Source organism: Drosophila serrata, unplaced genomic scaffold (assembly GCF_035046125.1).
Source record: "Drosophila serrata isolate PLE 108 unplaced genomic scaffold, ASM3504612v1 contig_240, whole genome shotgun sequence".
NCBI classification, from domain to species: domain Eukaryota; kingdom Metazoa; phylum Arthropoda; class Insecta; order Diptera; family Drosophilidae; genus Drosophila; species Drosophila serrata.
In genome coordinates, this window is record NW_028257138.1 from 3,973,929 (window position 1) to 3,997,560 (window position 23,632).

Sequence of the window (23,632 nt, forward strand, 5' to 3'; positions counted from 1 at the left end):
GCTATTAGTAGGTCAAAAACCTTGGAGAACGGAGAAGGATCTCTGTTTTGGATTTTCTTGAATTTTTATTTCTTTATTCGTTATCTTATTGATTTATGCTTAATAAGATGAGATATTCGAATCACGTGTGTCAATGTCCAATGCATAACGCTTTATTTATTACTCAATAGTGTTCTTTTCATCTCTTGGTTTTTTTTTATTGTTTTCCCTTTTTTCATTTAATAAATTGTTTATATTTATTTTACAAAGCGTTTACTCTTAGATGTATTTCCATTTTTAATTATATACCGAATAATTTGTTGTTTATTATTGCACTAATATTTAATTACCTTCCGTCTTTTGCCTTTTTTTGTTGTATTTTTTTTATATTTTGCTAATTTTATTGTAGTTGACATTCTCTGTTCATTTTGGTTTAAAGTATGCATATCCGATATCTCTGGATAGATATAGAAAAAGTATGTGTCGCAACAGTTAGGAGATAAAACAAAGGTTCTCAAAATGATTCTAGTGTTCGTGTTTGTTTTGTTTTTGTGATAAAATCAAGAAGTTTATAATATTTACAAATTGTTTCGCTGTCGCAGGCTCTAAGTTTGTGGACATTTTTTTGCTAGAAATCTCGTTGCTTGCTGGCTTTTTTTTTTGTATTTTTGTTAATTTATGGGCTTACAAAGCATATTTTAGTTGGTATTTTCATGATGTCAATTTGTGCGGGTTGTTTGTTTGTTTATGTACTCGTTTAGCTAAATATATACATACAATTTTTATATATTTAGTATATATTTGATTTGATGTTGCTGTAATGTCTTGTGTTTGTGTGTGTGGGTGTGTGGAGAGTTGGACATAAAAAAGGTTATTTTTTATTTTTTAGTATTTGATTTCTGGTTTACAATTCTTCATTGTTTCTTGTCTTTTTTTGTTCAACAAAATTTGTGCTCTCGTTCCATAGTTGCAGTTTTAGGGTTTCCTCTCACATACATACAAATACATACATAACGTCTGAATATTATATATATATATATATATATATATTTATAGTAGCTTTTCTTCTGACTCAAAAATCAAAGCGATACCCCGAAAAAGTCCTCAACACCTGGCTCGTTTCAAAGAGTTTTCTGTTTTTACGTTTTCTCTTTTTTTTTAGTATAAAAAATCATTATATCGAAAGTATAAAAATCGTATTTAGCGGTAGTGTGTCTTCCTTCATTCTTCTAACTTTTCGAACTCTTCGGAATTCAGAATTCTTTCATTTATTAAATCTTTTTGTTTGGTTTCTTTCGTTTTTGTTTTTGTTTTCGTTTTTCTTAGCAAAAGCGGGTGTGTCTTCTTCAAAGCAGGTATTTCGAATGTTACTTGGCAGGATTATTATTTTCCATAGTATATATATATATGTATATATATATTTCGTTTAATAGTTTTATAAAAGCTTAGTATTCAAATGTGTGTGTGGTGTGTGGAGTGTGTGTCTTAAGTGTTTTGGTTTCGGCTTCTGGGTGTTTTCCTAGGCTTCCTTTGTTTTCTGTGTTTGTTTAATTAGTTGTTTGGTTTTACAGCTAATGACGCTCTGTTTGTTGTATAATCTGATGCGAAATATATATATATATTATGTATATATAACTCACATTAGGCGACATTGACGACTCTTAGCGGGCTTAGCTATGAAGATAATTAATTAATTAATTAATTACTTGCTGGCTCAAATAGGTATCTACAATGGAATGATATCAAAAATGATTATTACAATAATTGTAGTACATTCATATGATTTTACTTTTGTTGTAATTAAATTAATTAAAGCTTTTCCGTGTGTGATTACGATTACTCGTCGTTTCCTTTTGTCGGTAATATGTATGTATTTTCGTTTCTATATCTTCCATGGATAACGCATAATTTCAGAATCGGAATTGAAACGAACGAATTAAAATACGAATATATTGTAAATGAAAGGTCCTATTTACAATTTGAATATCCTTTTCTACTTACTTGCTTAGTTACACTTTAGTATGTCTCGCTTTTGGGGATTCAGGGTCTGTGGATGTCAGGGTTTTGGGTTGTTTGGGGCTTCTCTTTAACTAGGCTCCTACACAATGCATTTTCTCTATTCCGAATTATCAATTATCCACTGTTAAATACAATTGAATTGCCATGTGTGAATTCAATAATTCGATATTGCTAATAACAGTTCCTTGGATCGAGAGGAACCCTGGATTGGTGCTACTATTATTGCATAACAACTGGGCGACTGATGATGCATCTCCTGCTCCTTCCTTCTTAGAATTTAGCTAGCTTTTACTCGACATTTTAGCTCTACTCTTGGGTTTTCCTTGTAATTAGTTTAAATATCTATGTCTAAGGTTAAAGGTAATAACGCTTTTCTCGTGGCTCTAATTTTTATATCCAAATCATCATCATCATCACATATCAAAAAGTTTACAAAAATTTTCATTTTAGCTATTACATACGTTAATGTTTGGTTTTTCCTTCATTTAATTTCGTGCACTTTGAATAAAACATACAACAATATAGGTTAATTTTTCTAACGTTCTTAGCATCTTCTGTTTTCTGTTAACGTTAACAACTTATGTGTTATGTTATGTCGTTCGTTAATGATTAACATAATCAACATGTTGATATATTATATATTTGTTTTAAATAAATTAGTTCACTTCGCTCAGCAGCGTTTTATTGACTAACATTGGTTGTGTGTGTACCATTCATTCTTCTTGGGCTACTATCTTTCTTCTAGTGTACGACGTGTGGGCAATGTAAAGGCAAAGACCATATAATAAACAAGATGCGTAACGGCATGTAACTTTTTTACACTCGATAATTTTGTTTTTCTCTGTGCTATCTTTTTATTGCAAAGCCAGAAAAAAAATGTGCACGTTAGCATCTTATAAATTATATTGTCTTTGGTAAAGGCATTTGTTTGGTTTTTTTGTGGCGAAATAAATTCAGTTTGTTTTTTTTTCGTGAGTGTAATATGTTCCAATTTGAAGTATATATTTATTTTCCATTGAACCAAAGCATTAGGTTAGTGATATATATTTTTGATTTGATTTATATATGTTTTCAACAAAACAATTGACAGACCCGAAGAAGAACTGATTTTAAAAACTAATATTGCTCTTGAATCGCTTCGCATTCCCGATCTTTTTGTATCCATATATGTATTGTGCTCTAAATAACAATTCCTTAAAAGCTTAAATGATAAATCAACAAAAATTATGTGTGTATGTTGTAATTGATGTAACAATTGCTTTCTCTTAGGTGTTCCAGTATTTAATTTCTTTACAAATCTCCGAAAATTAACTTTTTGTGTGGACTCTGTGGTGTAATTGTGTGTTTATACAAAATTGTTTTCTCATATAGTTGAGGCTGTTTTAAGTTTATTTTGTTAGCTTTATAATAAATTGTACAATAATGATGAACTCCTCTTGGAATGATTAGAAAGGGCTTTCCTGGTGATTCGTGTGTATCGACTGTAGATCGAAATGGAATCTCTTGTTGATATCGCAAATGAGAACAGCGACCAAAGAAATAACAGGGATGCAAACGGGTTTCGTTATTAATTCATTTAAATATAAAGTAAGATTTCCGATAGAAAAGTATTTAAAATTTCAGCGTGCTCACAATTTCTGCATAAATTTGATTTAAAGTCTCCCTAAAAATTCGATCAGTGTCTTTGTGTAAACCAAGTCAATTTGAGCTTGCTTACTATTTCTCCTTAAATTTGATTCAAAATCTCAATAACTCCCAAGATCTTTAAAAAATCTTCCAAAAATCTCTATAGATTCAAAATTTCTAATATCAGTATTTTCAAGTGGGATAAGTCGGTCGACTATTCATTGAAAATCCCTTATGGAATCTTTCCAGGACCTTATGACCACCAGACAACCAAAAGATTTCAAATCTTTACAGATTTCGGAAGTACCCTCACTTTTCTTTCTAAGGCATACATAATTTTCTTAGTAATCGAACTAAAACTTTGTGCTCCTACGATTTGCATCCCCGCATTAAGTTAGCCAGGCACATGTTGGATCTCCTCCTACATCTTCGAGTGGCTTTGGCCACGCCCAGGGTCAGACATCTTTCGGCGGCTGAGCAGTGCCCGAGGAGCTCTGCTTCTGCTGCTGCCTTCGCTCCCGCCACCGGTCGATGGGCGTGTAGCAGCATCGGAAGAAGGGCGGAGCACGCGGAGAGCTGCTGCTGCTGCTGCTCTTGCTCAGCTTGGCCAGCGACTCTACAGTGAGCTCTGTCTGTACCCCACTGGTGGTTAGACGCGTCTCCGCCTGATACTCGAACTGGTAACGCGGCGGCGGCGCCCCCGCCTTGCATATGACACTGGGCGGCTCCATCTCGTGCAGCTCGAAGCAGCTGTTCGAGCTGCTGTTGGTCGAGGGCCTAAACTCGTGAGAGCTGCTCTCGACCATGGCAGTGCGATAGGTGGCGGCAAAGTAGTTTGTCTCCAAATAGTGGCAGGACTCGAACAGATAGTCATCGAACTGGTTGGGCAGGACGAGCGAGCTGTCGCCAGATCTCTGAACCAGCCGATGCGACTGCGACGTGGGTGAGGCCGCAGAGGCAGCTGCTGTGGGCAGCACCATCGTTGCCAGTGAACTGGAGGCCATTGGCTGCGGCCGCTGTGGTCTTTGCTTCATATCAACAATTTCTATTTCTTCAATATCACTAAAACTATTCAACTGTTTCAACAAATAATGCACATCATTTCGTTTCATTTGATTATCCTCGTCGTGGTGGGGATGATCATCGTCGTCGTCGTCGTCCTGGGGATCCTGCTCCTTCTCCTGCTGCTCCTCTGTGGCAGTTGCTGGATTTCTGGGTGCTTGCAATGTTAATGGTGTGCTGGCAACGGCCACCGAGCCACGATCTACTAATCTCGGGATCCCCTTGAGGCTGCTGATCGCATCATGTTGACTCACTAGCTCCGGATAGGCCAGGTTGAAGCGCTGCTGTAGCGTTGCACTGCTCAGCTGCGGCAGAACGGAGTAGTCGTAGTCCACCGCTGCTAATGCAGCTGCTGGCCTCTCCAGCGTGGAGTCTATGATGCGATTGAACTTGGCTAATGCGCTGGTTGCTCCAGCTGCTGCTGCTGATGATGAACTGGATGCTGTTGTTGTTGTTGTTGTGGTTACGTTGACCTTAGCGTTAAGTTGTTCATTGGTTTGAGGCACTGTTGTGACGGTTTCTAGGTTGTTGTCATCCTCATCATCATCCTCGCCGACATCCTCGTCCACATCATCGATATCAACGCCATCGCGCAGCGTCTCCTGCACATTCAAATTGAGATTGAGATGCAGCTGCTGGCGCAGCAACAGGCGTCCGGTCTTTGTCTCAACACCTGGTATATTCGGCGGCACCGCCGCTGAATATGTCGCCTCCAGGCCCCGTCCGGCCGCAATCACTGCCGCCGCCCGCTGCTGAGCCGTCGCTCTAGCCAAGTTCTTTTGCAATATCAGCCGCCTCGACGAAATGATGGCATTATTGTCGCTCCCCCGCGATTACCGGCTGTCGCGGGTGGAGCGAGGCCGCCCCTAACTGGACGTGCTGGCGATCGGCGAGACGGGGGACAGCGGACTGCGGGCCTGTTCGCGGGGACAGCCCGTCAGTGTGATCACCAGCTTCCGGGAGCCGGCCTGGTCGCGGTGCTCGCACAGCCACACGCCCTGCCACGTGCCCAGCGATAGCTTGCCGTCTGTGATCGGGATTGTCAGGGAGCTGCCCAAGAAACAGGCCTTCACGTGCGCAGGCTGTTGAAAAAGAAATATAAATAGATTAGTTTTAAAGATTTAGGTAGTATATAGCTGCCATAGGAACAATCGGAAAATTTTGAGAAAAAAAATTATAACTTTTACGGTTTTTAACATATTTTTATCTCATTTGATTTTAAGCTCTTTTATTAATATGGAATTTCGTTTTTAATTTTATCAAAACCGGAATATTATATAATATAACTGCCAGAGAAACGGTTCAGTAGAGGATCAGTAAGTATCTTTTAACTGAAGGTTACTATGATCAGTAAGTATCTATGACTAGTAAGTAGTAGTAATCAGTAAGTAACGATGGTCAGTAATTAACTATGAGCAGAATGTAACTATGAACAGTAACTATATCATAAGTATCTATGACCAGTAAGTAATTATGATCAGTTACTAACTTTGAACACTAATAAACAATGACTTGCAACTATGTAACACAAAACATTTCTGAAACTTGGCCGGCAGAAGTCACTTCCATCCGGGGATGTTAGAACAAGTTGGGAATCATATAAATGATGATGATTAACTATGAACAGTAAGTATCTATGACCAGTAAGTAACTCTGGACATTAAGTATCTATGGACAGTAATTAACTATGACCAGTAAGTACCTAGGATCAGTAGGTATCAATGAACATTAAGTAACTCTGATCAGTAATAAACTATGACCAGTAAGTAAATATGATCATTAAGTATCTGTGACCAGTAAGTATGTATGATCAGTTACTAAGGTTGAACACTAATAAACAATGACTTGCAACTTTTGTAACACAACACATTTCTGAGACATGGCTGGCAGAAGTCAATTCGTTCCAGAGATGTTAGAACAAGTTGGGAATTATATGCACAGATGCGCGAGATTTGTTTTGGAACAAATTTAAGCTATTTGAATGAAACTATGGAGTTATTCTTCTGTATAATTTTACTAGTATATAAGTCCGAGCATGGCGAATCGGTGGACTATATATATACATATATATATCTGCCATAGGAACAATCGGAAAATTTTAAGAAAAAAAAATAACTTTTTCAGTTTTCAACAGATTTTTATCAAATTTGATATATAGCCATTATTTGTTAATCTTAAATTTTGTGTAAAATTAAATGAAAATCTGACTACTATATTATCAGCTGCCATACAAACGATTTTTAAAAGTTAATGTAAATATAACATTTATAACTGAATGATATTAAAGCAGGCATTACTTTATTGTTTTTTAACATATATATAATTTATATTGTTTTAATTCCTAGTGCTCGAACTTCAATCTGGAAGAGTATACAAACTTCGGCGTACCGAAGTTAGCTTTCTTTCTTGTTTTAATATCATACTGATGGGAATATTTCTGTGGCTCTTCCCCTCGATACCCATACATTCCGAATCAGGACTCACCATATCGTCGGGACCTTCGCACGAGTGCCTGTAGGGCAAGCCTTCGGGAACTATTTTATTCAACATCATCTCCATGTCGTCTCTGCGGATCGAAAAACGCCATTAGTTGGAAAATATGTTACCGATGATGTATGGCCATTCATTGCACTCACCTGACGTCTGGATCCCAGCTTTCGTTTAACGCTAAACTCGCCGAGGTGTGAAGAACTGCAAAGAGTGGAGAAGCAAAGCCAATTAGTTAGTCGGTGGGATTACTTTAATCTTTGAAATTATAAGCCCCTCCTCGGTTATTAGACCAGCACGAGTCCGCCCGTCCGTCCGTCCGTGAGTGGGCTCCTATGCATTTTCAATTGAGTTGTAACGCCAATTAGTCAAAATGTTTATGCCTCGGGGGACCCAACACTCTCCCGCCGAAACGAATGAAAGTTGGGCATGGAATGCAGAGCTGCTTGCCGATAAGGTATCACAAATTATATGACAGGCATAAGATATGGACAATTAAACTGGGGAAGATTTTCTTCAATCATCTCAAGCGGAAACGTCAATGGATTTGGTAAAAGGTTAAGAGCACTGGGCATAATTGAATACTGAATTTTCAAGGGGGAGCTAGGAATGGCAGAAAATATAGATATTTGACTTTATATAAATATATTTCTAACGCTGCGACAATATGGTTTAATAAATGATATTCTGCTTTATCTAATGTAAGATATTTCGTATAAAAAACAACATATTTGTACCCGACAATGTGTAGGTTTTGTTAAACTTTGTTTTTATACTCCTGACCAAACAACTTTTCTCCCTCTGATTGAATATAATTCCCCAAGTTTTAAGTGCTCACAAAAAAAAAAAAAAAAAAATATAAAACTTCCCTGACTTTAGCCTTAAATTAGCGATAAATCTCATCGTAATTAACTAGGACATCTTCGACGAGCATTTAATTAGTTGCATTATATCCCTATGTCCAATTGAAACTTTTATTTAACAGTCAGTCAGTCCCATCAATTATTCTTTGCCCCAATTAACACCTTAGCTTATTGACTTTCAATTAGCAACTCTGTGTTAACAAATTAATTACATGAAAAAGCCACTCCAGATTAGCGCGCTTACAATGCCAAGCGGGGAAAGCGGATTCTCTCGGCAAAAAGAAGGTTTGTCGTCACCGAAAAAATGCCAAATAAAATTGTTGTTTGACAAAGAATGGAAATTTATGTTATGACCCCCCGATATAGAAAAAACACGAGCATGTTTGGAGTTGAAAATTGAACAATAATTGCCTACACATTCGCTGGCAACTCGCTGGGAAATTGGCCAAATGCCAATGCCAAGCCTAGCTGAAAATGTCACAAGCGATATGCATTGAAAGCCGAGCCGAGTCGAAATTGAATATTTTACTTGGGCGGGAGGGAGGAATGAATGAATGAATGCATTTAGTTTTAATAATAGATGAAATATAAATAGCAGAGAGAAACAGACACACATATACACATCAAGAGAAACACTTAAATTTGCACACTAATTGCGTATTCATGAATAAAAGAGAAAGCCGCCGCCGCCGCCTCTGGCAGATGGGGAAGCCAAGCGAAAATTAGTTTATTATCAAATCCCTGAGATGTAATTTTCTGGCCCCGAGCAGAGACTTGGAATGTGCTCCTATATATGTTGTGTGCCGGTCGGTCCCCCTTCTCCCACCGCCTGCCGCCTGCCAATGTTTATGTCCAAGTTCCGATTTTTCGGCCAGTTTCCGGTATCCGGGGGCAGTCCCCCAAACCAAACACACACTTTCTTTCTAAATAATTTCAGAGGCGATTATGTCATGTTGAACATGTGTAAATGGCATCAGGAATTTAAATATTACCACAGGAGGAGGTAAGCGGGACTCGTCTCCAACTCTCGTCGGTGGGCCGTGCAAATGAAAATGAAACCGGAGTGACAGTTGACGGGGGACAGGGGACGGAGGAGGGTCACAGGTCACAGGTCACAGCAAATTTGTAAATTGATTGCAGGATGGACTTTGGCTTTGATGGGGAAGCAGAGCGAAAATGGGACGAGGCTCTAGGCCAGAAACAGCACGTGCCTTTTGCACTTGGGAGAAATAGATAATATAATCAAAATATATATTATAAAATATTCGTATACCCTTCCAGGGTATTATAATTTCAGTCCAAAGCTTGTAATGCTTAAACGAATCGTTTCCGACCCTATAAATCTTATTTATTCTTGATCAAGATCAAAAGGCAAATCTTTCTGGGCATGTAAGAAAGATAAGACATTTTTGCCAATTTATTCAAATTTTTTTAAGGATTTACATCGTTAGAATTATCAACAAATTTTAATTTTTTTTATTTTTTGAACGAAGATTTATTAGCCTAATAATAACTTGCATGTCGCAGTTTTCTAAATTAAAATTAATGCTTTTTTGGCTTAGCCATGAGTTTTTTAAATTTTGATATTTCGTAAAATTTTCATATAAAAATAGAGTTAATAATATTAACTTAATATCGATTAAAAAATGGTATTGCACCTTCAGTCAGAAGCTTAAAAGAACCTGAAGAAGTCATTCCCGACCCTATAAATCATACATATTCTTGATCAGCATCAAAAATCCACTCGATCTAGCAATGTCAAACTAAAATTTAATTTTTTAAAATTTTTTATCACTTTATAGGGGTTAAAAATGTCAAAAATAGCAAAATTGCATTTCAGATTAACATTTTGAAAGAAATTTACCATATACCAACTAGATTTATGTATTTATTTAAATTTCGTATGAAAATATGAAACTTTTCTCCTATAAATATGCCATTTTGGAATATGTTAATCACCTAAAGCATAATTCTGCGTGTCTGCATTGCGGCTTTTGAGTGGCATTTGGAGTTGTTCGCGCATTCCGCTTACATTTATTCCGGACTCCTGTCCCCGCTCAACTGGCGCATCCGCCTGGAATACTTGACTGACACTTTTTCCATTGCAACCAAAACCAAACACACAAATGGAACGAGCGAACAGGAGGCGGTGGGCAGGAGGAGTTAAAACGCTCCTCCAGGGCGTTAAGCCGGTGGCCGAGCGCAGGACGCCCCATAATATGATTTAGCCATGGGCTTTGTGGTCGCTAACATGGCTAACTGGTGGGGAGGATGAGGTGGATGGTGGATGAGGAGCAGGAGCAGGAGCAGGAGCTGGAGGTTCTAGTCTATGTTTGGCTATGCCACCAAGCCCTGGGCGCTAATAAACGTTAATGCGCTGCACAAAAATATGGCCAAAAGTTGGCTTTTGGCATCTGGTTAAGTTAAGAGGCACATTTTCATATATCAAAATATATTTATATTTTGAGTATGTGAAAAAATGTTCATTAGATATTATTTAAACATTATGAGAATTTAAACGAATTTGTTAATTAAAGCACTTTAAAATCTTTAAGCTTAAGTTAAGCTTACTATAACTTTCCCGGCTAATTAACCCAAAAACCAACCTCTAGGAATTTATCACAGTGCAGTACGCATCGTTAAGTAGCAGGTGGCATCGTTTTGGCCGCCTGTTTAGCTGTTTAGTCGCCTGTGTGTGCGAGTGGGTGTGTGGGTGTGCGGGTGTGTGGCTGTGGAAGGGGTGCGAGAGCTGGAGGAGCGCCTTCGTCCTGGGCACATGTAGCAGGCGTTTAGGCACTACAAAAGTTGCTAATGTTTTTAAAGAGGCCTTTTTATTATACAAAGTCAAACATTCTGACAGCACAAACAAGCACCGAGCAGTGCACACACCACACACACACACACCCACACACCCACACACCAATACCGATGCAAATATACAACCGCAGTGGCCACACACACACACACACACACAGGCGTAGCGTCAGTGTTTAACAATGGACTGAACACAACTCAACTCTCGACTTGACTCTCAGCTCAGCTGGCTGTGTTCATTCATATATTCATGCAAACACGCACTCAGACACAGGAGCAGACACAGACACAGATGCGGATACGGTTACACCCACACAGCAACGGTCAAAGATGCAGGACTCAAGGATTCACAGGATATAGATGGAAAAGGTGAGATACTAGAAGTTGTCAGGAAAAGACAGCTACAAGCAAGAGGTCTAATTCATTTGTACATCGCAATATTTAGAATATTCATCTTGAAAGTGATCAAGTGTTCATCCGGAACATGTAAATGCTGATCAAGAATATATATTATTTATAAATGCTTATTAAAATTATAATGTCCTGAAGTGGTATAAAAATTGAGAAAAGTTCAGGCTGAATAAAAACAATTGCTTATCCTAAAAATAAACAAATCATTTTTAAACCAATTCTTTCAAATCATCCATAGTATCTAACCCTTGAAACTTGAAGATATTATTAACCCATTCAAGTTTAAGGATCCTTTTCAGTTCCTATTTTCCTGACCCCCAAAGTAAGGATCCAAGAAGCACGTGAGTGTGCGTCGGGAGTTTTGCTGAGGGTGTGTATATATATTACATAACGAAATGCTGAAGGAAATGCTTAAATTCATCAACCTTCTTATTACATAGCCGTTGACTTTTATGCTTATCCCGAGACTCCAGGCTCTGAAATCAGAGAGCAGAACACCGCGAGAAAATGGGGGTTAGCTGGCCTGGTGTTCTATATCTAACATAGCACGTATAGCACGTACATATATCTCCACCGTTTTTCCTTTGGTGTCAGGTGCTGGTGCTAGGCGAAAGCGGAACTAGTTCAAGCACACCCCGAGATAGCATTGGGAAAATCGGAAAAGCGGGCCACCGAAAAACCTTTTGGCGTGCTCGTTTTGCATAAATAATATTGATTTATTGGGTAGCGCAGCAGCGTATTTTGCGGTTCATAAGCGAGCAATTTTAATGCTAAGCAACACCGAAAGCGAAAGCGAAAGGAGCAAGGAAAAGGCAGCAAGGAGAATGGCCAGGAGGGACAGGGACAGGGACAGGGGCAGGGGCAGGGGAATAATGCCCGCACACAACGGAAGCCCAAAAAGTATGACACACACATGGCACGATTTGTTTTCCTTTTTCGCCTTTCTCCCATTCGCTGTTCTCCTCTTTGTTTTCTTTGTTTTCCCCTCTTTTCGCAGTTTTTGTCCTGCTCCTGTCGTCACGAAACTGTGGCGTAGCAAAAAGGACGAGGGCAAAAGAGAAATGGCCGAGGAGCACACTCCGCCCACACACACAAGTAAAGTATACCCCTAATGTTAGAGGCTCCAAGAAAAATATCCAAAAAAAAATAAAGCAACTCCCAAACTCAAAGGCGGTAGGTACCCTTTCCCCAAAATTGGTTTCGCTTTCGCTGGCTGTTGATTTATTTGGTGTTGCTCCACTCCTCCCCCCCACAAAAGGACACTCCGGCGCGGTGGAGTCCTTTCCTTTCTGGCTGAAAAATATGCTCGGGTTATAAATTGAAGTTGAGCCATTTATATGATCTTGCGATTATGCAGCAAATTGCTGTCGAGAATGGTTCTTCCCACAATCTTTTCGGCCTTTGGGAAGGGGGGAATCCTTATTCGGATCCTGGGACATCTTTAAATGGTCCCCTCAAGTTTGATTTTCAAAATAAACTACATGAACTTAAGGTATTTTAATCTTAAAGGTTTATATCTGACTTTAGGTATAAGATAAGATAATAAGAAAATATCAATGTAAAAGAAAGGAAGCTATTTTCGGGAAACCAAAGTTGGTATTCCCTTGAAGGATTTTAAAAGGATAAGGGCCCGAAATTTAAATCTATCATAACTAAGCCAAAAATGAACTAATTTTAAATCGGAAAACTGTTCCTTCCAAGTTTTTATTCGGCTAATAAATCTGCATACTTTATTTAAAATGTAAAAATATTACTATTTTTTATCAAATTTTTACATTTTTAAAGAATAAAATTTTCAAAATATTGAAAAAATTAAATTTTATCCGGACACAGCTAGATTGACTCAATTTTTGGTGCTGATCAAGAATATGTATAATTTATAGGGTCGGAAATGATTCCTTCACTGATTTTCAGTCTTCTAACTAAAATTATAACCTGAAAGGGATAAAAAATCAACCAAAACTATAAGCAGCGCTTACAAATTTCATAAGTTTGCTAATTCAAATACCCATTACAAAATTAAAGAATCAATCCCTAAATATAATTATTATTTTAAGCGCCTTATTATCCAAATTTAAAATGTTCTTTTAAGCCAATGACAATGTACATATATATATTTCAAGAACCACAATCGTGAAATTCTTTCTAAATCATGACCCAACTTTCAATTCCTATCACTGCAACTTCCTTTAGATCTAACCTTTTAAATGTTGGCTTAAGTAAAAGCCCAAACAAATCATCAAACAGCCCCCCAACTGGCAATTAGCCTGGCTATTACATGCTATACATATATTCACGTTTGTAGGCTATGTGCGATTGCCATTTGTTTGGGGGGAACTTGGAGGTCTCGCCGATATATTGGGGATATGGTAGGAGCCCCCCAATGGGTCAGTTCGGACGACCTTCCTGCCGCACATATGAATATTAATAAAAAGAACCAAGTCATTGTCGGAGGGGAAGTCGCCGCATTGTGGCAGAGCTACCAGGTGGGAAAGTCGGAGCCAGGACTGTGATATATCATTTTTTAGCCTCAGCATTTCCTTGCATTCCCCCATTGTTGTGTTTAACAAGTTACCATTACATTTGGCTTATATTTTTGTATATACATATTTGTGATTTGTTGTGTGTCCTCTTGGCCACTTTTTCCCCCGAACATTTCATTGACTTTTCGGTTGTTGTTTGTGCGCCTTTTCCCCATAGAAACAAAGGGCGGAAAGAGGGGGGCCTATTGAGGTCAATAGTAAAAGACAACAACATATGGCAAGGTTGCTTTGAAATTATTTTTCCCCATTTCCTTTTTTTTGTTCGAAATTAACTTTTTTGTTGCCTTTCTCCTTGGAAGTGGAGCAAGATTGAAAACGAGGGAGTCGCTTTTCATTTACCTGCATTTACTATTTACCACTAGTTTTTCTAGCTTTTCTATTTTTTGCAGGGAAAAGTGGGTAAAGATTAAGCTTCCTTTGGGTAAAGTGTGTGTCTAATTAGGAAGTCCTTTTAAGAAAATCAATAAACATGTCTTGACCTCAATTAGATTCCGCTTACAGTTCACAAAACAATACACGTACAGTGAGCACCCCAGACAACAAACACGCACACACAACGAGGGGGGAAGGGGAGGGGAAATGGGGTTTGAAGGAGGGACACACGTGCTTTTGATTTGGCAAAAAAAAAAAATAAAAAAAATAGGAGGAAAGAGCAAGCGAAGGTTTCCGTAATAATAAAGACTTGCCTGCAATGTGCTGGCTAAGACGATTTGTACACGGAAAGAAATGGGTTATTCATTCACTAATAACTAGGAAATATTTAATTTAAAAATATACCTTTGTAAAGGTAAATATATCACAATTAATACGACGACATACAACAGAGCAACCCAAGGATTAACGAAGCTCCCGAAATATACATTTAATAAACATTTCTTAGAGAACTTCTTAGTTATCAATGAATATAACACACTTCAAAGGCAATATGTTAAGACAATATTTAATTAAAAATTGAATAAAAACCAGATTCCTACATTATTTCTTCCTATACAGAGACATGGCATAAAGAGGGGGTTTTCCAAAGCAATGGAAATTGTGTGGGGCTGGAGAAAAAGTTCGCCTCGAGCATTCACACGCCATAGCCACAGACCATGACATGCAGACATGAGCGACGACTGCGACTAAGACGACGATTGCTTTTCACTTTAGCCAGGCCAAACTCCCAACTAGCCCACATATATCCCGCCCCTTGGGCCGGCCCCTCCTTCAACTGGCGTTTTATGATACGATTTTATTTATTTACCCAGGTCTGAGCGGCAGTGGAAGAGAGATGGAAAGCCGCAGCTTGGAGGAACGGAACGCGTCCTGGCATTGTAATGCGAACTGTCAACAAGAAGCTGCCTCCAAGGCAGCCAGCTCTGGAGGTTGTTTCTCTGTTTGCACTGCCTCCTCGACGTCTTCAGCTTCTATTTCTCTACACAGGGAAAAATTTGGAAGGACATCCAACTCCTAGTACACAAAAGAACAGTAAGTGCTTAAGGTTTTCTTTAGGATTATGTGAAAGTACTTGTACCTCTTAATATTAGTCAATTTTATTGTACTTTGTTGCCTATATTTTTTTTTCTGTGTGCTGCCGCTGTCAGAAGGCTTTTGAAAGCGGGGATTCCACACGAGAATTAGTGTGCAGAGAGCACCAGCAGCGGCAGCCGGGCGCAAAAAGGAATACTTTGCAGAAACTGCAATCCGAAGATTACTGCGAATGCATTCCTTCGCAGCAAGGAATATAAAGCTTAAACAAGGACTCAAATAGCCTTGCGTCCTGTCAAGAGGCATATGGCATATATAGGAGTTGGAAAGTAAGCTCGAAAATGAAGTGGAAGTTTGCTTAGAACTCGGAGGGTTATATATAATTAAAAAGTAGAACTTGTAGCTCTGTTTATCTCATTATTCTGTATAGTATTTAAGGCACTGTATTTAAAGCATAATCCCTTAATGGGTCAGCTCTCTGAAAAGTCCTAACGAACAGCAGGGAGCACTCACTCCATCACCCCATTCGCCATCTCATTTAATTTGGGAAAACTCCGTCTACATGTGGGTCAACCCTTCGATTTGGTCACACAAAAGCCTGACTACTCTCGACATTCGGAAAGCCAAACGAATGTCAATCGCAATTTTCTTGTGCCAAAGCAGTGGCCGGTCGGTCAGTCAGTCAGTTTATCTCTGTTTAGTTTAACCCAGTTACTTGCTAATACAAATGAGCCTTAGCTGCTGCTGTCCCTGCGAGTCCTTCAAGTTCTCTAAAACCCAAATCCTGCTCTCGGACGCCCTGCCGAATTCGGCAACAATTTGTGCAGTTCTTGCGCACTGATTCGGTATGCAAGTTCCACGTTCTGTTGTTTGTCCTGAATGAACTTTGTACCCAAAATGCAAACGCCTTGGCCCTAGCCGGGGACTCGCCACCCCTCTGGGGAAATCCAATCCCGGCATTTTGGGCGGACAAAGGAAATGCGATGCCTCATGGATGGCTTCGTCTCTTCCTCCATCCTTGAAAGTATAGTGGCCTGTCACTCCTCCTCCTCCTGGCCACCGAGTTAAAGCCAGTTCGGAGCGTGTGCGAAATCGTCATCGAACAGAGGAAGATGGATGGTATGGAAATGAGGGGGCGACTGCCGGCAGCTGGCAGAGATTTCCAGCTGGTCCCGTCGATTAACTGACATTTGAGCCCCGAATTCGGGTAATCACTTAGCGAAGCAACAGCGGGCAAGGTGGTGGCCGTCTAACGACTCCTAACTGCGAAAGTAATGTAAGCGATATTATTCCAAGTCGTTTAAAATTTATTTTCAGCTTCCTCAAGTTTCCCCCGAAGTTGGTTAATTATTTTCGATTTTGTACTCACTCTGCATGTGACATAATCCCACTGAGAAGTGCGCCAGCTCCGGCATCTGGCGGAGTATCTCCTCGGTGACCAGATGGACGCCGCGGTGCTGCGGCCTCAGGTTGATCTTGCGCTGAAACCAGGCGGAACCGATTTGGAGGCCAACGATCGCATTGCCATCGGCACCGGCACCGGCGACGGCGCCACCGCCACCTCGCCCGCCGCCGCCACCCCGGTGATTCGCCGAGGCCATGGTGCTGTTCGAGCTGCTGCTCCGTATATTGCTATTCCGGCTGACGCTCTGCTTGACCCCACCACCACCGCCGCCGCCACCGCCTCCTCCGCCGGCGCTGCCAGCTCCACCGCTGCCGCTGGTCGCTTTCGTTGTGCCGGCGTGTGGATTACTGCTGCTACTGCGACGTCGCTGGCCGCTGCGTCCGCCGCTTCTCTGGTGACCGGTAGCAGCAGGTCCTGCTCCCGATCCGGATACTGCACCTGCTCCTGCGCCTGATCCCGATCCAGCAGCAGCAGCGGCGGCGGCAGCGGCAGCGGCGGCAGTCGAGGTCGATGGTTTTGTGGACGACGTTGTGGCTTCTCCGGAGTCCGGACTCACTCACGCGCAACACTAACACACTGGCCACGGACGCGGACACGGACACGGGCAAGGACCCAAGAACTCGAGAATTCGAAACTCGATAGCTTGACTCCCACAAGTTGTTGACTTTGCACTTGTTTTACTTTGAAATTCGCATTTACTCTTTTGGCCTTTTTGAACCTTTTTATATTTGCGCCGTGTTAATTTATTCTATGTTATTGCCACTTGTTTACGTTATCAGCAAAACTGTAAAAAACAGACAGATATGGTAAAGTTAGTTAGGTTTATATATGGAAAATGTACAGATAATTAAAGTTTCTGCATTTGGTATTTAGAATAACTAGATTATACTTTGTTAGCGGCTGACCCCTTAAATACTGTGTTTCCCTTATTATGTTGTTATAATCTGAATACTATATAATATAGTTTACAGAGAAACGGTTGTTAATTGTAGAGGATCAGTAAGTATATTTCAACAATAAGTTAAGAGGAACAGTAAGCAACTATGATCGATAATTAACTTTGATCAGTAATTATTTATGATCAGCAAGTAACTTTGAGCAGTAAGTAACTCTGGAAAGTAAGTATCTATGACCATTAAGTATCTATGACCAGTAAGTATGTATGATCAGTTACTAACTTTGAACACTAATAAACAATGACTTGCAACTTTTGTAACAACACATTTCTGAGACATGGCTGGCAGAAGTCACTTCGTTCCGGGGATGTTAGAACCAGTTGGGAATTATATGCTCATATGTGTGAGATTTGTTTTGGAACAAATTAAAGCTATTTGAATGAAACTATGCTGTTATTCTTCTATATAATATTAATAGTATATAAATCGGAGCATGGCGAATCGGTGGACAATATATATATACATATATATATCAGCCATAGAAACAATCGGACGATTTATAGAATTATGATCAGTAAATAAATATGAACAGCAAGTAACTATGATCAGTAATTAACTATGACCAGTAATTAAATATGACCAGCAAGTAACTATGATCAGTAATTAACTATGACCAGTAATTAAATATGACCAGCAAGTAACTATGATCAGTAAGTAACTCTGAACAATAAGTATCTATGACTAGGAAATATCTATGACAATCTATGACAATCTATGAAATTAAGTATCTATGATCAGTAATTAACTTTGAACACTAATAAACAATGACTTGCAACTTTTGTAACAACACTTCGCAGAGACATGGCCGGCAGAAGTCACTTCGTTCCGGGGATGTTAGAACAAGTTGGGAATTATATGCACAGATGCGCGAGATTTGTTTTGGAACAATTTTAAGCTATTTGAATGAAACTATGGAGTTATTCTTCTATATAATTTTACTGGAATATAATTCGGAGCATGGCAAATCTGTGGACTATATGTATACATATATATAGCTGGCATAGGAACTATCGGACGATTTATAGAACTATGATCAGTAATTAAATATGACCAGCAAGTAACTATGATCAGTAATTAACTATGACCAGTAATTAAATATGACCAGCAAGTAACTATGATCAGTAAGTAACTCTGAACAATAAGTATCTATGACTAGGAAATATCTATGACAATCTATGACAATCTATGACAATTAAGTATCTATGATCAGTAATTAACTTTGAACACTAATAAACAATGACTTGCAACTTTTGAAAGACAACACATATCTGAGACTTGGCCGGCAGAAGTCACTTCGTTCCGGGGATGTTAGAACATGTTGGGAATTATATGCTCATATGTGCGAGATTTGTTTTGGAACATATTTAAACTATTTGAATAAAACTATAGAGTTATTCTTCTATATAATTTTACTAGTATATAAATCGGAGCATGGCGAATCGGTGGACTATATATACATATATAGCTGGCATAGGAACAATCGGAAAATTTTAGGAAAGAAATAATTTTTACAATTTTCAACAGATTTTCATCAAATTTAAGATATAGACATTATATATTATTCTACAATTTTGTGAAATTTTTTTTTGAAAATCGGACTACTTTATCATATAGCGGTCCTTTCTTGTTTATTAATTAACTCAAAATTTTTTGTTATAATAACATTCACACTAAATAAATTATTAAATAAAACACAAATTCACGCATTTGGAAGATCTTATGTTGATCAAAATGGAAATAATATTGCTTTACTATAGTAATTATAATTAAACAACACAAACAACGAAGCTTTAGATAACTTTCAACCCAAAAATGGTAACCACTGCCCTTTCAGCGGCTAATCCATGGGCAACCTTTTATGGCTAACCCTATAGTTGGCGATGGCACCGAAATGGACTGTTCCACAGACTCTAACTAGTTCCCCATAAATCAAATATTAGTGTTTGGGCGGTGTTGCCTCTGCTCCGAGTGTGTATGTGTGTGTGTGTGGCTACATCTCAATTAGAACCCGGAATAAGTAGGGGGGAACGGGATGTAGGTACTATGTAGCCCACAATCAACAAGTTTTTAATTGCCAAACGCAAACAGCAAACAAGATTGTTATGGTTATCAGTGGGCCAGAGGTGACCCCTCCGCAAAAGCATGTGCAAAGTGTTGGGAGAGCAATAAGCCAACATTTAAAAGCTTCATTACCATTTAATTTTTAATAGTTATATTTCAAAGAAGCCAAAGCCTTGCAGATTGTTACTAGGCCTGGGCGTACTTAAAGGTAACACTGCGTATGCGTGATTTTTGAAAGGTGACGCTAAAGCTTTCTCTTCTATTTGTTTATAATATTTAATTATGGTTTACACCTAAATATTTAAATATTTACATTTTAAAGATAAAGCAGACGAAAGGATTAGGAATAAGTTTATGGGAATTTAAAAAGACCATTAATGACAGAACAAATAAATAAATAATAAGAATGTTCGGAAAAATCTGAAATTCACAAAATGAGAAACCAAATTATTTTGCTTTCAAAAAACTATATGTAATAAAAACTCTTTTAAATTCCAGATGTTACAGATTGCTAGATCCTGTTTTTAAACAAATTTCTAAACTAAAATATAGCAAAGCACAAGTTATCTTATTATAGTAATCTGATATAGCTTGAATTCACATTTCAGATTGCATAAATAAACATATTTAATATTTAAATTTTAAAAATTATAATTCCTTTTTTTTTTTTGCTGTACGGGGAAAAGTCTCAGCTTCAAGGAGAATTCTCACAAGGAAGAAGAAGGAGCCGTTGCAAGTCAAAAAGTGGAGTAGAATTTGAAGCGGCATAATGAGCACGTGTCGCCCAAGTGGGCCAAAAAGGACGACGAAGAGGGAGCTGAGGGCTGGGGTAGAGAGTGACAAGGACATGGGATTGTTGTTGGCCCCGGGAAAGCGTTCGTGCGAAATGGTAACAGAGGCTACGAAAGGCACGAGCCAAGGGGCAAGATAGACACCCATTGCAGACACATGGAATCAAGGAAAACGCTGTTTAAGAATCCCTTTTCCTTCACTCACACACACACACACACAAGTTGAGTGCAGCATAACGAAGCAATCGAAATGCATTTGAATCGAGGAAAATGGGAAGGGAAAACGGCAGCGGGAAAATGGGAGATGTAAGCCACAGCTGCTACTGCTACTGCTGCTGCTGCAAAGCCAAAAACCACGACGCCTATGTGACTGAGTGTGCTTGTGAGTGATTTGGGGTGTCGGTATTTGGGTAAGCAGCAAAGTAAAAAAAGGCTCCGGCACACGAGCAGACCCATAAAAAAATACAAAAAGAAAAGGAGGCAGCGCACTCACCACACAAAACGATTTACACGACACTAAAGGCGGTTGAGAGAAAAGGTGGGAAAGAAAGGCTGCACAATTAGAGATGAGCCAAAGGGAAGGATGTTAAAATTTGAGAGGGGTTATTCTTTAGAGTTCTTATTTGAACAAATACTTTTAATAATTAACTTTGCAAATATTTAAAATACCTACAAAAATGTTATAATATTTCGGTTGCTTCAATTTGATTTAGTTTCGTTTGCTTCAATCATTTGATTTAGTTTATTATAAAAAGGGATTTGAGCTGCAAGAATTGATTGTGGATCAGTTTTGCATATTACATATAATTAGGACAATCTAAATATATCTAAATCGAAATATATCTAAATATATCGAAATCAGAATGAAATGTAAAAACGTGTGCTAAAGCGACAAATTATATATTATAAAAATAATTTTGCAACAGTTTAAGCTATAGAAAAAGATTGCAACTTAATTTTTAAACTTCAGTTGATGATCAAACAATATTATAAATCATTTAGTTACAAAAGAAATGGAAAATATAATTTCTTTTAATTTGTTTCTCTTGTAAATCAGGAACATAAACAGGGAACAGGGAATAAGCGAGAAAGTCTCATCTCTAGAAAAATCAACGGAACCAAGTTAAACCGAAGGTGTGTCAGCGGGGATGGGGAAGGGAACGCAGGGCTGAGGAGCGGTAAGGAGCAACAACTAAAGCGGCAACTCCAACAACAACTACAGTAACAAGAGCAGCAAGAACAACTAACAGTGGCAAGTAAGAAGCGCGTTGAGGTCGCGCGCCATGTAAAATGTACTTTATTCCTTTTACGGGGCCACTGTTCAAATTTGCATATGCTTTAAATATTTAATGTAATTCAAAAAGAGGAGACAAGTATCATGCCAAAGCAACAACAACAACAATAATCTGGCAATCGGACAAAGCCCGGCTCCGCTTGGCATAATCCAATTGGACGTTCACACACCTGGAGCAAAGCAGAGAGCCGCTCACTCGCCTTCTCTTATTATTCTCTCTATTTTTTCCTCCATCCAGCTGGATTCACAAAAAAAAAACATGGGAATATATTCGCGCATTTGGCAAAAAATCAATTTTCCGTGTGATTGCCAAATGCAATTCCCGGGATAATGAGGAAAAGCAAAGAGCAAAGAGTTCCCTGTTGGAGCAACACCTTTCACGCTTTTCTTTTTGCGGTCTCCGGCCTTTCTACAGTTCCTTTTATCCGCTAATTATTGACATAACAAATGTGGAGCAACACACACACACACACACACATAAACACACCGCGCACACAACACCCGAATATTCTGATGACAGCACACGCGAATTGAGAGAAACGAAGAACACCGAAAAATTACTATGCGGCCTTTTTCTTTAATTCTGGGAAACTAACTTGTTAAAAAAGCGTAATTTCTTCAGCCTTACTTGTACCGATTCAGGAAAGTCCACGAGGAATAGTTAAAATCCATCAACAGGCCATTTTTAAGCGAACAAAGCGGTTTTAAAGTTAAAGTTTTTCTTTTCTGCGAACGCCGATCTTCACAGGTGGGGGATCTCACGATACTATCGATAAATAAAAGAGCTAGAGATGTAACTTTCACGGTTTCAGCTTCGATAGGGCCGCGATAGTGGGCAGCCCTAAACATTTTGAATAAATCATGAGTTTAGATTTCAATCAAAAAATTTGTTAAATGCATTTGCTAAGAATATTTTCTGTTCAATATTAATTAATAATAATTTGCTGTAACTATTTTGTCTGTAATAGGTGTGTAAGGGTAATATGAGCATACAGTTATGTGCAGAACTTTAAGTATTTCTATTTTTAATTTTTTCAAAATATTATTAAAAGCTAAAATTATGTCAAAATAAAAATCTACAGCTCACAAGATGATTTAAATCAAAATAAAATCTAAAAAACTAATAACTATGTCCAGAACTAATGGCTCCCTAATTTCAATCGAATATCGATTATTTTTGGCGGCGATAGGCGTGCAAGGTTTGGCGGTCAAAACAAAAGCTCTCGAATATGTGCAAAATATTCAAAAGTATTTTTGGGATTTTCGAGTATTTACATGGATTCAGCTGCAATTTTTGCGTGATTTGTGATTTAAAACAGAACGGGGGAAGCGGTGCTTACTTTTGCTGGTGATTATTTATTGATTTGTGGATTATATGCGTCTAATTGCAATTGCAGATGCTTGCTGGCTTTGTGCTGGAAATCGGGGAATTCACAGCGTGGGCGGGCGCGTTGTATGCTGATGTTGCTGGAGCTCCTGGTACTGCTGCTGCTGGCCGGGAACGTGGCCAGCGTCGGAATCGTTGGATACGGTAACGGGGCCGGAGTCGGCGGGATCTCTGGGCATTTTGCTGGCCGTTCCACACAGTCTCCACTGGCAATGATGACAACAACAAAAACAAGGACTTGCGGACTGCCGACTGTCGACTCTAAATATAACGTTTCGTCGTTACACTCTCGTTACTCGTTTTCTTTCTTTTTATGTGGCCAATTCACAGAATGTACATTTTTTACACCTTTCTCACACACACACCCACGCACTTTGACGCTCACACTCGCACATTTTCGGCCCCGATTTTCGCACAGCGAAAGCGTTAGCGTTTTGCCAGCGGATTTTCCTAGTTTTTCCTATTGA

The 23,632-nt window shown here is 38.9% G+C and overlaps 2 protein-coding genes across 4 annotated transcripts; both read right to left on the reverse strand.

Moving 5' to 3' along the window:
• Window positions 1-45: 45 nt before the first annotated feature.
• LOC147643983 (uncharacterized) lies at window positions 46-4,736 on the reverse strand. Its single transcript, XM_086830634.1, has one exon. The coding sequence runs from the start codon at window positions 4,734-4,736 to the stop codon at window positions 4,080-4,082; it is 657 nt and encodes a 218-aa protein (XP_086686760.1). The 3' UTR covers window positions 46-4,079.
• LOC110176876 (uncharacterized) lies at window positions 2,467-22,560 on the reverse strand. 3 transcript variants are annotated; one of them, XM_020943352.2, is made up of 5 exons: window positions 22,407-22,560; window positions 16,641-17,460; window positions 7,323-7,377; window positions 7,171-7,252; window positions 2,467-5,768 (listed from the first exon to the last, which is right to left on the reverse strand). In XM_020943352.2, exons 2-5 carry the CDS (start codon window positions 16,870-16,872, stop codon window positions 5,553-5,555), a joined length of 585 nt encoding a protein of 194 aa, XP_020799011.2. In that variant the 5' UTR covers window positions 16,873-17,460; window positions 22,407-22,560; the 3' UTR covers window positions 2,467-5,552. The 3 variants fall into 3 exon arrangements, with proteins under 3 accessions (XP_020799011.2, XP_086686762.1, XP_086686761.1); XM_086830636.1 differs by having other exon boundaries at window positions 4,649-5,768; window positions 21,949-22,549; XM_086830635.1 differs by having other exon boundaries at window positions 4,649-5,768; window positions 22,375-22,546.
• Window positions 22,561-23,632: the final 1,072 nt, after the last annotated feature.